At 44.5% G+C, this 13,269-nt stretch overlaps 1 protein-coding gene across 12 annotated transcripts in view; it reads right to left on the bottom strand.

Annotated features, from left to right (window-relative positions):
* Window positions 1-13,269, bottom strand: part of IKZF2 (IKAROS family zinc finger 2) — a 147,563-nt gene that overhangs the window by 49,769 nt on the left and 84,525 nt on the right. For 10 of the 12 annotated variants that reach the window (XM_069021777.1, XM_069021776.1, XM_069021786.1 and 7 more), the window contains one exon: window positions 6,457-6,723. In XM_069021777.1, coding sequence (XP_068877878.1) covers window positions 6,457-6,723 — 267 coding nt within the window. Of the gene's footprint in view, window positions 1-6,456; window positions 6,724-8,962; window positions 9,043-9,067; window positions 9,113-13,269 lie in introns of those variants that run through there. The other 2 variants (XM_069021787.1, XM_069021784.1) reach the window with 2 other exon arrangements.

Genomic DNA, 13,269 nt, shown 5'->3' with positions numbered 1-13,269 from the left:
TGACCTAAACCAGGGCAGAAAACCCTCCCTCAGACTTTCAGAGTGGCAAGAGGGGGAGGGAGAGCCAACTAAACAAAAAAGATGTTACTTTTCAACTCCAGATTTAGAGTGTAAAGCCAGACAAAACCAGGAATGCCTCAAAGGCCTTGCTCTCCAGCTGAAGGAATTTAATTATCTAAGTTACTTCAGGAATGGACAAAGCAAGGTAAGACAGAGTGCCAAGTATTATATTTCCTAAAGGCTTTGTAAGAGGGTCTTGTGCCAGGGAATAATTAAATTAATAAATAAATACACCCATAGAGTTTTATCATTTCACAGCTAAATAAAGTATTAATTAAAAGGTATTATTTCAATATTTACCTCTAAAGTACAGTAAAATACTGCTGAAACCTCACATTTCATTGCTTAACATGCACCCATTACTGCTATGTCTCCTCCAGGAAAAATAATAACAAATAATAGTAAAGAAATATTACTGCTCTTGAGTTACACCAGTATCTGAAGCACACAGGTTCACTTGCTCTTGTGTAAACAAATCCTGAGACAAATGGTGAAGTGGACCCCTGAAGCCAGGACAAGCAAGACATGGGCCTTTCTTTTACAGTATCTTTAATACATGACAGCTGGTTGGAGACTTCACTGCACAAGCTACGAGTGCTGGCTGGCTGATACAAACTGAAACCAGGCAAATGAACCGATGAACTTCCTACTAATAGATTTCACAGATGTCAAATGTTGTTTCAAAAAGCAAACCAACTCCTTTTTCTGCTTAATTGGAAGCTTCCCTGCACAATAGCACTCCTTTCCCGCCTTGGCACGGAAGTGCTGTGCAGAAGTTTCAGTATGAGTTAATCTTCTTCGAATCTCACACCAGTGCAAAACAGTGATATTTTTGCTGCAAAGCTGACATATTTTCTGTATTAAAACAGAAATTTGACTGAGGATGTGGAGCCCACAGACCTGGCAACCAAGGAGACTTAGATTTTCCTAACCCTTGGTTGGTAACATTTGTCCCTTTGAAACAAAAGGGGGAGTGACTCACAAATTAATGCACTGGTTCTCAATAACACAGTCAGGATATTCCAACAGCAGCAGTCCTGCTACATAAAAACCAGGTCCAGAGGGACTTCAACATCTCTCCTGGTTAAATGTATATCTGGGAACTCAACCTTTTTTGTGTGGCAGATACTTTTGATATGCAAAGTATAGCTTAAGTACTTCTCAAATGGGATTTTTTCTTTCCAGCCTCTTAACACAAAATTACTGTGCCCATGCTGCCATCAGAAAGTATTTGCTCTTACTAATAATACAGATTTTCACCCTTCCACAATAGGCTTTTTGTTAACATTCATTTCGTTAAAATTAAACATTTCTCTGATTTACCAGATGCTGCAACTGCTCTGATTCTGCTCTGTCCCAGGAACACAAGGGAATTATCAGCAGTGCTCCTAACACAGTGACAGCAGTGAGCTCCAACCTGCCTTTACCCCAGCGAGACACAGAGCAGCAGACTTTGCTCCATTTCTCTGTTTGTTATTCCAGGGACCATAAGTAGTCTGCATACCTCCTTACTGTGCTATCGGATTCACTCAACAGCCTGCACACCATGTGAAATCAGTGATTTTAGTAGGGTTTTTTGTTGGGAAAAACCTGCTTCCAGATAGAGCAAGTTATCGTGAAACAGTAGTGACAAATCTCTCATGAAAAATTCCTAGGAAATCCTGGGTGATTTCCTCTGCAGAATTGTCCTCTGCACAAATTTATGACTGCATTCTTACAACAGAAAAATCATTTAAGTGAACTTGGCAAAACTATCAGAAGAGTTTAGTAACTGAGTACTGCAAGTAAAGCATACCCTTCTGCCCAGAGCAATTTCAGAAATCTTAGCTCCCCTTCCTCATGCTTAAATAGGAAAAAAGAAGACTTTTCAGAAAGTTAGACTTCAGAACCTAAGTAGAAAACTGGACTTTCAGAAATTTAGCCCCACAATTTTTGATTCAGTGCCAAATCTATTAACATTGCAAGAGACAGGAAGGCTGCACTAGGTTACAAATTAGAAATTAAACCAAGAAAACCCTTTCTGCTAGCAAAATGAGAGAGGCAGTCCAGTGGAGTTTATCACAATGTGCTAATATGACTGTTTGTTTAAATTTGCTCCTGGTTAGCTGCTTAGGCATACAGGTCTTTTATATGGAACAGCACAACCGGGTTTTTCCTCATTTATTATTTCTGACCTAAAAACTTGAACTCTTCATGAAAAAAAAAATTAAATTGCATTCAGAGTTCCAGGGTTGCACGTGTTCAGTTATAATGCTGTGGGTGCTAAACCGGAACTTGAACATTTCTCTCATGGGTACATAACTCATTTCACTGACTTATGGTACCAAAATGCTTGTGGAGTCCAAGCAATGATTGAGACCGTCCTGCAGTTAACACCCCAAAAACAGCCTGAAAGTAACCTACCAGCAGGCCAGAGTAGGAGTGGGGCAAGGCAGACATCCCCATCGCCTCTGCCCAGGCTGTGCTTTGCCACTGTGCTGCTGCATCCACACAGAGAAAGCATTTAACCTCTGCGTTTTATAAAACAGTGAGGATGAGAAGTTGTGGAAGCCCAATCCCCAGAGGTGTCCAAGCCCAGGTTGGACAGGGCTTGGAGTAACCTGGGATACTGGAAGGTGTCCCTGCCCATGGCACGGGGTAAAACAGGATGAGTTTTAAGGTCCCTTCCAACCCAAACCATTCCATGACTCTATGATGCCAGCCCTCCCTTAGAAATAAAAAGCATTTCAAAATCTAGCAATAGACTAGATAAGGGATGGGATGTTACAGCAGAGAAAAAAATATACAAACAAAGGTCACAATTCACAGGAAAAGGGAGAACAACACGTGGACCTCACAGAGCATAGAAGCATCAACACAGCTATAGCAGAACATGGTTCCTGCTTTACCAGAAACAAGGAGCAAGGAAATTTTAATTCAGGCCCACAGCAGAAAGCATAAAGAAGTGAGAAATCACAGAGATTCCTTCTCATTATCTCAGAAAACCTGGATTATTGGCCTCTTCTCCTTTTCCCCTTCCCTCTACATCCCCAAGCACAAATCCCTGGACTATCCAATGGCAATATTCTATGACTGAGTCATCTCCTGCAGTAACAAAAAATTGATAGAGATCCTGCAACTTGAGGAACATGCTGTGGAGTAGGAAATTAGGACCCAAAGAACACAGTATGGGAAAGGAGGAAAATAAATCCAACTCATGCTATTTTCCTGACTCAAGGATGTGGCACATGAGGGAGGGGTTTACCCTACTCACTAATGCAGGGACTGCATCATGCTTGATTCCTACACCAAGCATTTTACTTATTTTCTGTCAGCAATGACAAATAAATAGAAAGGCCTTCTCCTGGTGCCCAGGCAGATTACAGAAACACTTCACCTCAATTAGCAGTTTTTCAGAGAAACGCTGCGTTTGGCAGAATCAGCAGTGCCACGGGCCCTGCGATGGAAGTGCCACAGACCAGAGCATCACTTGGACCACGATCTGAGGGATGAATGGGCAATCCCCAGCTTGGTCTATCACAGGAAGGGGTGACTGCACAGCAGGATCAGACATGGGACACTGAGCTCATCTACTCCGGCCTCATCCATGGCACAGATTATTTTCCCCCTCCCTGCATCTGTCTGACTGAACTACCATAATGTGGCAGGGAAGACAACTGCTCTTCAGGAACAGAGGAATAATGGCTGGAGGAAAGCGTGGCCCTCTCTGTGCATAGCACAGCCAGGGCCTACGGCACAGCTTCCTGCCAAGCCTGGATCCCTGGTGCAAGGAAAGCTGCACTCATCCCAGCACCCACACAAATTACAGCCTCTGCTATGGACCACAGCATTTTGGTGATTTACATAAAATGCTGACAGGTTTTCAGGGAAGGAAAAAGGACTTCAGTTTTTGCCAATGCAAACAACTGGCCAGATCATGTTTTGGTTGTGTGCAGTTAAAGAGGAGAGTAAAGCAGGATTCAGCTCCCAAAACATACTTAAATTGGCTTTGAGAGGTAGGGATGTACATGCCAGTTGGATTAGCTGATAAAGAATGTCATCCCTTTCCACTCACTAGGAACAACCTCCCTTCTCTCCACCATTCCCTTGGGCTGCAAAACCAGACTACCCACAGGTCAGGGCTCATTCCAGAGCTGAGGCCAGCCCATCACACCCCGCTGCTGAGGAAGTGGCAATATATTTTAAAATACTGCACTTTACAAGATAGATACCAGTATGTTAAAAATACTCCTTAAAATCCAGGATGTGGAAATCCAAGCAAACTTCTCCTTCTGTTGTGGACAGCAAAGTAGCAGCATGTATTAGAAAACAAACAAACAAAGTGGAGGGAAAAAAAAATCCTCTGCAAAATTTGCCAACTGGTTTACTGAGAACAGAGCACCGAGCTGCACATTAAAAGAAATGCCATTTCTATATGCTTGAAATCATCTGTATAGAACAGTACATCCCAGCTCCTCTGCTCTGATGGGAAAAGAGTCAGAGCTCTCTAAGGAACCAGCAGTAGCCTGAAGGAAAAAGCTACCAGTTATGCAACTGCTGCCCATGCACCCGCAGACGGCCGTCTCGCCCGCACGCAGATGAGATTTTGTTCCGTTCGCTTTGAATTTACACATCTTCTTTAACGTGAAAAAGGCAGCTTGCCTGTATTTAAAAGATGCACCAGCTATTCAGTATCTCAGAAATGTAGACCATTTAATTAAGTACCTAAATCTAAATTTAGCACAGCTCGTTTAGCTGCTCGAGTTCAAATACGTGGACTCTGATGCACCTACAATACATATGCTCAGATACATGCAGGCACCAGCAAAAACTTTTCAGAAGGTTGAAAGCTGGAGACTCAGTCTGGCACTTATTTCTCTTTCCCTCTTCTAGTAATAGCACGTCAAATTGCTAATCAAGATTTTGATTCTCCAGCTAATGCTCTTGCCCTCTCATAACTCCTGTCTAAAATCATGAGTGCACCATAAACGATACTGCCATGCTTTGCATTACACACTTAGGTCAAGTTATTATCAATACAACTTATATACAGGAGATTAACTATGCAATATATATTTATTATTCCTCTGTACAGAAATTCTATTGATCTCTTGCCCATCAAGAGCACACTACCTGACTGCAAACTACCAGGTTTACAAAGGGATTACACAGTCTTTCTTACTCTACTCTAAAACTCCACTTTTCTTTTTATATCCTCACAGATCTCAGTCAATGTGAGTCTCTCACCCCATTAAATAATAGCAAAGATAAAAAGCAAAATATCTTTCACTTTGTCCAAATAATATGAAGAACAAACACCCGCTGAGGCTCCACCACACGAACTTGTGCTTAACCTTTGTAAGATTTAAGTGTGTATCTGAAGTTAAGCTTATACTGAAGCCCTTCAGGTGACTTACGTGTGCTTAAATCTCATAAAAGTTAAGCACAAGCTTAAGTGCTTTTTTGTATCAAAGGTAGACCACTGCAAGACAAGAGAGCATCATCTTCTGCCAGCACCTGTACTTCTGTTGGAGGTGACTATTGCTCCCACCTGAGGAGCGGGCAGCACAGGGGAGTGAGTATCAGCTTCCTGGGCACACCATTTTACCATATTAGCCATAAATCCCCTGAAATACCCTGGTTTAAGCTCAAGGCCTCGTTTTTCAATCCACAAAGACCCACCCAATCAGCATATTGCAGAGGTTCCCTCTGCCTCTTAAATTCTCAAATCCACAAGACTGATAAGCTGTTTGGGACTCCAAATGGTAGTAAAAATACAACTGCTGGGAGAGACTGAGCACTGAAAGCTACCTCCAGAATGGTGTTGAGATGGTGCGGGGAAGCCAGGTGGGTGGTTCAGCTGAGGTTTCCCTGAGGGAGCTGTTACACAGTGAGCAGCAACCCCACCCTGGCATCAGGATCACTGGGTAATGAGTGTCCCCTGCAGGGTTTGCTCATCCCAGGCCCAGCCACTTCCAAAAGAAGTGTGAGATCCCCAGGAAGCTGCTGGTCTTGTCCACCTGTGAGCACCTCCAATGGAAGAACATCTAAGACTCCCCTTAAAGGTTCAAAAGCTTTGCACATGCACACACACGAGCAACACGACCCACCCACCCTGCCCCCTCCATGCCAGAGAATGACTCCCACCATCTTGCTCCAGTCAAGAAGAGTAAGAAAAGCTATTTCCAGACTTTTGTGCTGTTTTTAAGAACAAAAGGCTGGAAATCCAAGTAAAGGAAGCACTATGCTTGCCAGCAAGAGAGCATCACCAGAATGGGGAAAGCAGGAACAGAAACAAAAACCAACAAAGCCCATTTTTCCCGTCCCCAGCCTCCTGCTACCCAAGAATGAAAAGGGAAAAGAGAAGAGTTGTCAGGTAACATCAACATTGCCACAGATTTTCTTTCAGCTGCTTACCAGTGTGGCTCCTTTTATGTACCATTAGCACATTGGGCCCAATGCAAACCATGCCACAGACGTCACATTTCAGTTTACCATTCGGAAGCCGGATTCCTCCCTCGCTTGATAGCTCCTGGATCTTTCTGTTATCCACCATCTCGTTACTCCCAATGAAGGGCTCTTCCAGGCTGCTTCCTTCATCGTGAGCTCTGATAATATCTTCATGAATCAGGGGCTTCCTGTCAAATTCCTCATCACTTTGCATTTCTAGCTTTACTGAATTTGCTGAAATAAAAAAATAAAATTAAAAAATTAAAATTAAACCCATGTATTTTCTAAGTTCCCAACTAACAACATGATAAACTTTTTACTGTTATCAGTATTACATCACAGCCTTGAAGCTCAAACCATCATGAGAGCCTCATGGTGGTGATGGCATCACAAGTTAAAACCGCTTATTTCTTTAAGCCCTTGGTTTGAGGTTTTTTTTCAATTCCTAATTTCTATCCCTATTTTAAAGCTGAAGAACTCAGGTACAGCGCGATCCAGACAACTGCCAAAAGTTGCAGAGATGCAGCAGGATTAAGAACTGACCTCCTGCTTCTCAACTTGAACCACGAGAGTTACGTTCTTCTCAAAGAGCCAAAGCCACAGGAGCAAAGGACAAAGCCAGAGTTGCTCCTTCCAGGCCTCTCCTGCCCAGTGCCCCGAGAGGCAGGGTTCCCAAAGGCACAGCACAAGGAAACAAAGCAGGATTGTTCCAAATGCAAAGATCTAGTGAAGCCAGGCTTGTGGGCTGTGCCAGTAATCTCCAAATCACCCTGCCTGCATGGACAGGTTCCCCGATGGAGGGGAGACCAGTCTCTGGACGAGCCTCCAGTGCTTTTTTGCTCCCACCTTCTGATTCACGTCAATGGGACATTGCCAAGGCAAACAGGGCTGCAGTGAATTCTACACTGCTGGATTATTTGTATTTGCAAGTGAAATACGTGCAGTTGAAGATCTTTCACATTTGCCTGGTGAGACAGGCTCACTGCTGATTTCTGTGATCCTCAGGTGACAGAATAAACCTCCTCTAACCATCGAGAGCTTGTGGGATCAGCAAGCCTTTAAAGGAAACAAATGTACCAGGCTTTTCCACAAAGGGGTGTCAGTGCAGGGGTGTTTTAATGACCAGATGCCCCCATTTTGATGCCTCAAGAATTGGTCCAACCTGTCGAAAGGCCCATCCCAGAATCACAGCCTCCATCCACAGTGTCAGCCAGAAGGCAAGCCCACGTGTCTGCTTCCCTAAGCCTTGATCCTGCTGAGGGGTTTAACAAGGAGGTGATTCAGCCTCCATATCTAAGCAGTCTTTGACCTCTGTACTAAGGCCATTGGCACGAGTGCCAGTGACAGCAGCGGATCTGGAGCACAAATCTGTGCCCTGGGCCTGCCCGATGTCACCTAATTCTGGCCAGATGTGCTCATTAGCAACTGCCAAGGGGTGCCCACCCAGGAAGCCAATGACAGAGTTATAAGTAAACATTGTGAGGCATCACTGAGAGTTTCAAACAGCTGGCCTGGAAATGTCAGCAGAAAAAACCCTACTATTTAGACTTCTTCCTTCATCCTCCTTTCTTCCCCTTCCCAGAAAACACAGGGTTCAGAGACTGATGTTGACGTTGCAACTCTAAATCACTGCTGTTACTCCCGGGGAAAGCATAATGAACAGGGTAAAGGCACCAGAGACCAAGCAATGGTTAGATGCTTCTTTTTAATCATAAAACTGTTGAAACATCTTTCACTACTCATCAAGGCATTAATGGGAGCTAAGGAATGAAAAAAAGTACTATTACGGCAAAGCCCATCCAGAGCAAGGACACTGCTGGATCAGATCACAGCAGACCGGTATCAGCACAGGTACTGCCATTCAAATGGTCTGTAACTACAAAATATTTGAGTGCATCGCTTATAATAGGGAATTAATATTTTTGTTGCCACAGAGATGCATTTATTGTTCTTGAAAGAGTAAAAAACAGCCCACACTGAGAGGTCAGCCAGGACATGGCTCCACGTAGTACCCTGGAGTAGAAACAAGTCAAGAGAAGGCAGTTTGCATGGGGAGCAGGAGGGGACTGGCCCCACCATAGCAGCAAGAGAAGCCATGGGAAGCCATCCTGCCCTGGTGCCGAGCCCAAGTGGCACAGCCAACAGCCTTCTGACCGGGAGGATCTACCCTTGTGGTGGGGCTGAGCAGAAAGGAGGAAGAGCAGGAGCTCTGGCAGCTCCGTGGGCTGACAGAGAGAGCTGAGGTCCCAGATCCACCTCCCCATGGAAAGCACACACTGGTGATTTACAGACAGCCCACTTTCAGAGTTAAGGAATGGCAGTTCCCTGTAATAATAGCAGCCTTTTGGGGTATTCAGCAAGTCTGAGAATGAAGCCCGAAGAAATGGTTTGCTGGCTTTAGGAGCAGGATTTAATACACTCGGCCACACAAGTAGCTACAGCAGAGCCAGAAATACTGCCCTGTGCTCCTCACCTAAAAGCCCAGGTTGCTGCCACGAGCCAGCGTGCTGTCCTGGCACAGTACTGCACAAAATATCCAAAAGCCACATCCCAGTTGTGCATATCTACGTGTACTCACAAGAGAGAAAGTCTTGGATCTTACGCGTCTTCTCACATATATAAGTTTTTGTCTGTTTCTCTGATTTGGAATAATAAACACTTGAGTGCAATTAGTGCTGAGCACCACAACTTCCCATTCACAGCTGTGGAGCTCTGCCTGCTCAGCACACAGGAGAACAAGGCTGTGAGAGCTTACAAACGGGAAGACCACTTACTTTATCTTCCTTCCCCTAGCACTTCTTTCTGCTGAATGATGCTTTCATCCAACAGGATAAGCAGCACAACCAAACGGCGCGAGCCGTTTGCTAAAGCACAGCCTCCCCACACACACACAGAGCTCTGCAACCCCGGCACACGGAGCTCACAAAGCCCAAGGAATTCACGCTGCATCCTTCAAAACATCCCAGCTATTCTATGGAGCTGTGCAGGCGGTTTGCTCTTTCTCCTTCCCTCACCTTCATGCACACAGAGCACTGCCACTGCCATTTTCAGAAACCCTCTGGTAGCTCCAGAAAGGTTTCCTCCAGCTGGGACCAACCGCAGGTCTCCAAGGAGGGGAGCAGGGATCTCCTCTGCTTGTTGCGAGGGCTTTGCTAATCAGGTCATCTCCACTGCCTTACATCATACGGGTGTATATATTAGGCTGTGTGGTAGCTTGCATACAAACAGGCGCTTAAATTGCATACAGTTTGTTTTCTCTGTTCTCAGCCAGCCTCGGAAGCTGCAATCATTTAGCAGTGACACTGTCTTTGTTTTCACCTACAGCACTCAGGAAGCACAATGATCTCTGCTTCAAAGGCAAAAGAAATGTTCAAGGGATGTTGATGGCTATCCTGCATCATACACAAGGCTCCACATCAAATTTCACCCTGTGTTCCCCTGCCTTTCTTGTTCACGTGCTTGGTAAAAGCATAAATAAATAAATGGATTTTGTTGAGGGTTTTTTAAAGTTTTTGGGACATTCCTAAACAAAAAAAGACAGCAAAAGAGATAGCAGGGATAAAATTGTAATCCAGCTCACTGAAAAAGCATGAACTTGAAGTAAAATAATTTCCCTCCAGTTAATACATGTTCCTTCTACTTTTTCCAGTCCAGCAGAATATCTTGTGGGGAAAAACAAAAGACAAGGACCACAAAAGCTTCTACCTGTGAATACGAAGCTAATGGCACATATTTGCAACTCCATACATTAATGTTGTTTTCTTTTTCTTTTTCATTTTTATTTTTTTGGGTTTGGTGGGGTTTTTTTTTGCTTTTTGTTCAGCACACCAACCAGCTCATCCTGAATCACACTTTATCCTGAGTGGCCAAGTTGAATACAATTATTGTTAATGTCTCGTAAGTGCCAATTAAACTCCAACTCCCTGGCTAACGGTTTCTTGGGAACTTTTCAGTACAAAAATATTCCCTTCACCCACAAATTAGTGTGGCTACAAACCAGAAGCTGGAAGGTCCACCTAAAAAAACTATTCCTGGTATTTCATCCTCTGTCACAGAAGTTTTTCCCTCAAAAGTGAGATCTGGGGGAAAAAACCCCTTCTGGTCTTGCTGAGAGGTTTGATCCCCAGGCGGAGCGTAAATTAAAGCACTGGACATCTTTTTCTTAAGCAAGCAAACAAGAGTCCAATTTCCACTGAGGAACAAAATTCCTCCTGTTCAACACACCAGGGAGAAGGCAGAAGGACTGTGCCCCTCTGTCTCCTCCACTGTCTGCTGTCCTAGGTCAATGCTTATTTTATCTGTGGCCTTGGAAAGCCAGGCTGGCCACTGTCACCGAGGGTTTGTGGTCTCCAGCTGGAGGCCGGCCTTTCCTGGCAGCAGCCATGCACCACCAGCCCCTTCCTGCTGCCCCCGGAGCAGCAGCAAATCAAGCCAGACCCCTCAAGGCCTCCCACGCCTCTTCCCCCATCGTTCTTCTCTCGCCAGCAGGAAACAAAACTTTGGCCCAGCCTCAGATGCTCATCCTTGAGGAGGCAAAATTCAAACCTGCCACCCCCGAGGAGCCTTGGATGGCTCCGTGGGCGAACAGAGCGAAGGACGTTCACAGACACAATGCATTCTCTAACCAAAGTGGCCTGAGAGTGGGTGCCAGGTAAGGCAACAGCAATCCCAGGGTCTGCTCCATGTTCCCTGTCCAGAACACAACAAAAAGCATCATTCAAAGCCCAGATGATGAGTCTGTCTTTACACCCGGATGCAAAGATATTACGAAATTGTTACCTCCCTCTGGAAAATGAGGCTGAGCCCTAACTACAGCAGCACAATGACAGGCAGCTACAGCACAGCCTTGTGCATATCATCTTGTCAGCGGTCAGTGACACCGTCTATTTTAATCACGCACTTCTTCTAGGCAGTGGATTAATGACATTGCTAATTGGCAGCTACAGACAAATAGAAAATAACTCAGTTTCTAACAGGATTTGAACCCAATTCTTACACATCACAAGCCCTGGAGGTGGTATGTCCCTATATTATTAAACTCCCTGTTTCTACACTGACAAAAGCACTCAGAGCAAGGGTGAGTTAATACAGTTAATTTTAAGAACTGGAATAGCAAACCTATGAGTGTTTCGTAAGACGAAAATTAAAGGAGTAGGGGGAGAACTCTTCTGTCTTGATGGATTTCGAAAGTTCAAGGTAAGGAATGCCAGAAGTTGGAAACAATGATCGCTGGCTCTTGTTCAGTCTGAGAGCACTCGGGTAGCAAAATGGGTCCTTCAAGAGGGTGTTTACATCACTCCAGAAGTGTAGTGAGACTTTAATGCATGTTCAAACATACTTTCCTCCCGGAATAGTACAAAATAGTCTTGGGTGAAAGAAAACTTAATCTTTGAGTTTCTTGTTGCTGGTAGAATTTGGGTCTTAGTTAATGACACTTTACAAGTTCATTTCAGCTTGATTGTGAGCTATTAAATATGTAAACAAGGGAGCACCAGCAAGGCCTCCCTTTTTAAAAAGGCAAACACACAAGGGGTGAGAACACCAGCCAAGCAGTGGCAGAACCGGGCATGGAATCGGCTCTGTTGTCACCTCATAGCCACAAAGTACTCAGCTAACAGGTTGACATTAAAAAGCAAATAGCTTTAGCAAATACTGTTTAGTTTCTGAGAAACGAACGGGTCACCCCTTCTCCTGAGGAGCAGGTATCACTCCAAAGCTGTGATGCTGAGGAATACACAGTAAGGTCTCCTGAGCGCATCTGCTGCTCAGGAGAAAGGAAGATGTCTCTTCAATGGCACCTGGGGACTACACTGTCCTACCAACACTGAAATGGAAGATGTTTCAATTGAGGGTTAGGAAGGTGTATTTCAAGGGAGGCAGTTTTGCTTTCACAGTAGATTGAAGCTTTCTGGAGGCTTAGAGAGAAGCAAAGCTGAATCTGGATGGAACAAATGAGGGCGAATGTCACCTGCAAAAGAGGGAAATTACTCAACTCTTTCCTCGACTCAAGTACCAAAACGTCCTATCATGGACGTTCTCAATGCTGGGTGTCAAGTTTGTTTATTGCAAGCTCCAAAGATTTAGCTTTTGGCCACCGAGACAGGGAGAATCTTAGATGGTGATACCATCTTGTCATGAGTGACCTCCGCAGGGCTCTCTCCATTCAGAACAGTTAAATCAAACCAAATAGTTCACAACTAATAAAAGGAGAAAGGAATGTTTTAGAAACTTCATGCCGAGTTCTCTTCTGCATGCCACAAACGGGATTCTTCAAGCCCACAAGGAGGTGGTTAATGCGCCAGAAATTCAGTGAGAACTGATCGGCTTATTTAGGGATCCTTAGAAATTTTTAGTTTTCACATTGAAGAATCTCAGTTTAAGCCTGCTACCTCTGAAGTCAATTTAAACTCTCACTAAATGCAACAGAAGACTTATTTCATATCTTCTGGAGGTGGTGTATGCAGTAAGTGTAGACTAACAGGTCTGTTACACCCAAGTTTAGTTTAAATTAGGATGCTGTTGCATAGCTAAGCCAAGCTTCAGTCAGGTTTTAGCTGACACAAACTGTGGTTACCATCCTCCCTCAATCCCCACCCCTTCCATCTTTTATACTGGCACCACTGCTCATGAAACTGGGTGCTACACCAATCTGGTTGAAAACTGATCTTCCTAAGAAAAATCAATCCTTTTAAGCTGGATCATGCCCCTGACCAGGCATACTGTGCCATCACAACAACCAGCTTTGGCTCATGTGGAGCAGCACCCCAGATGTCACCGCAT

Source organism: Aphelocoma coerulescens, chromosome 7, assembly GCF_041296385.1.
Source record: "Aphelocoma coerulescens isolate FSJ_1873_10779 chromosome 7, UR_Acoe_1.0, whole genome shotgun sequence".
Taxonomy (NCBI): Eukaryota; Metazoa; Chordata; class Aves; order Passeriformes; family Corvidae; genus Aphelocoma; species Aphelocoma coerulescens.
The sequence above is the reverse complement of the archived record's forward strand: the minus strand, read 5'-3'. Positions and strand labels throughout refer to the sequence as shown.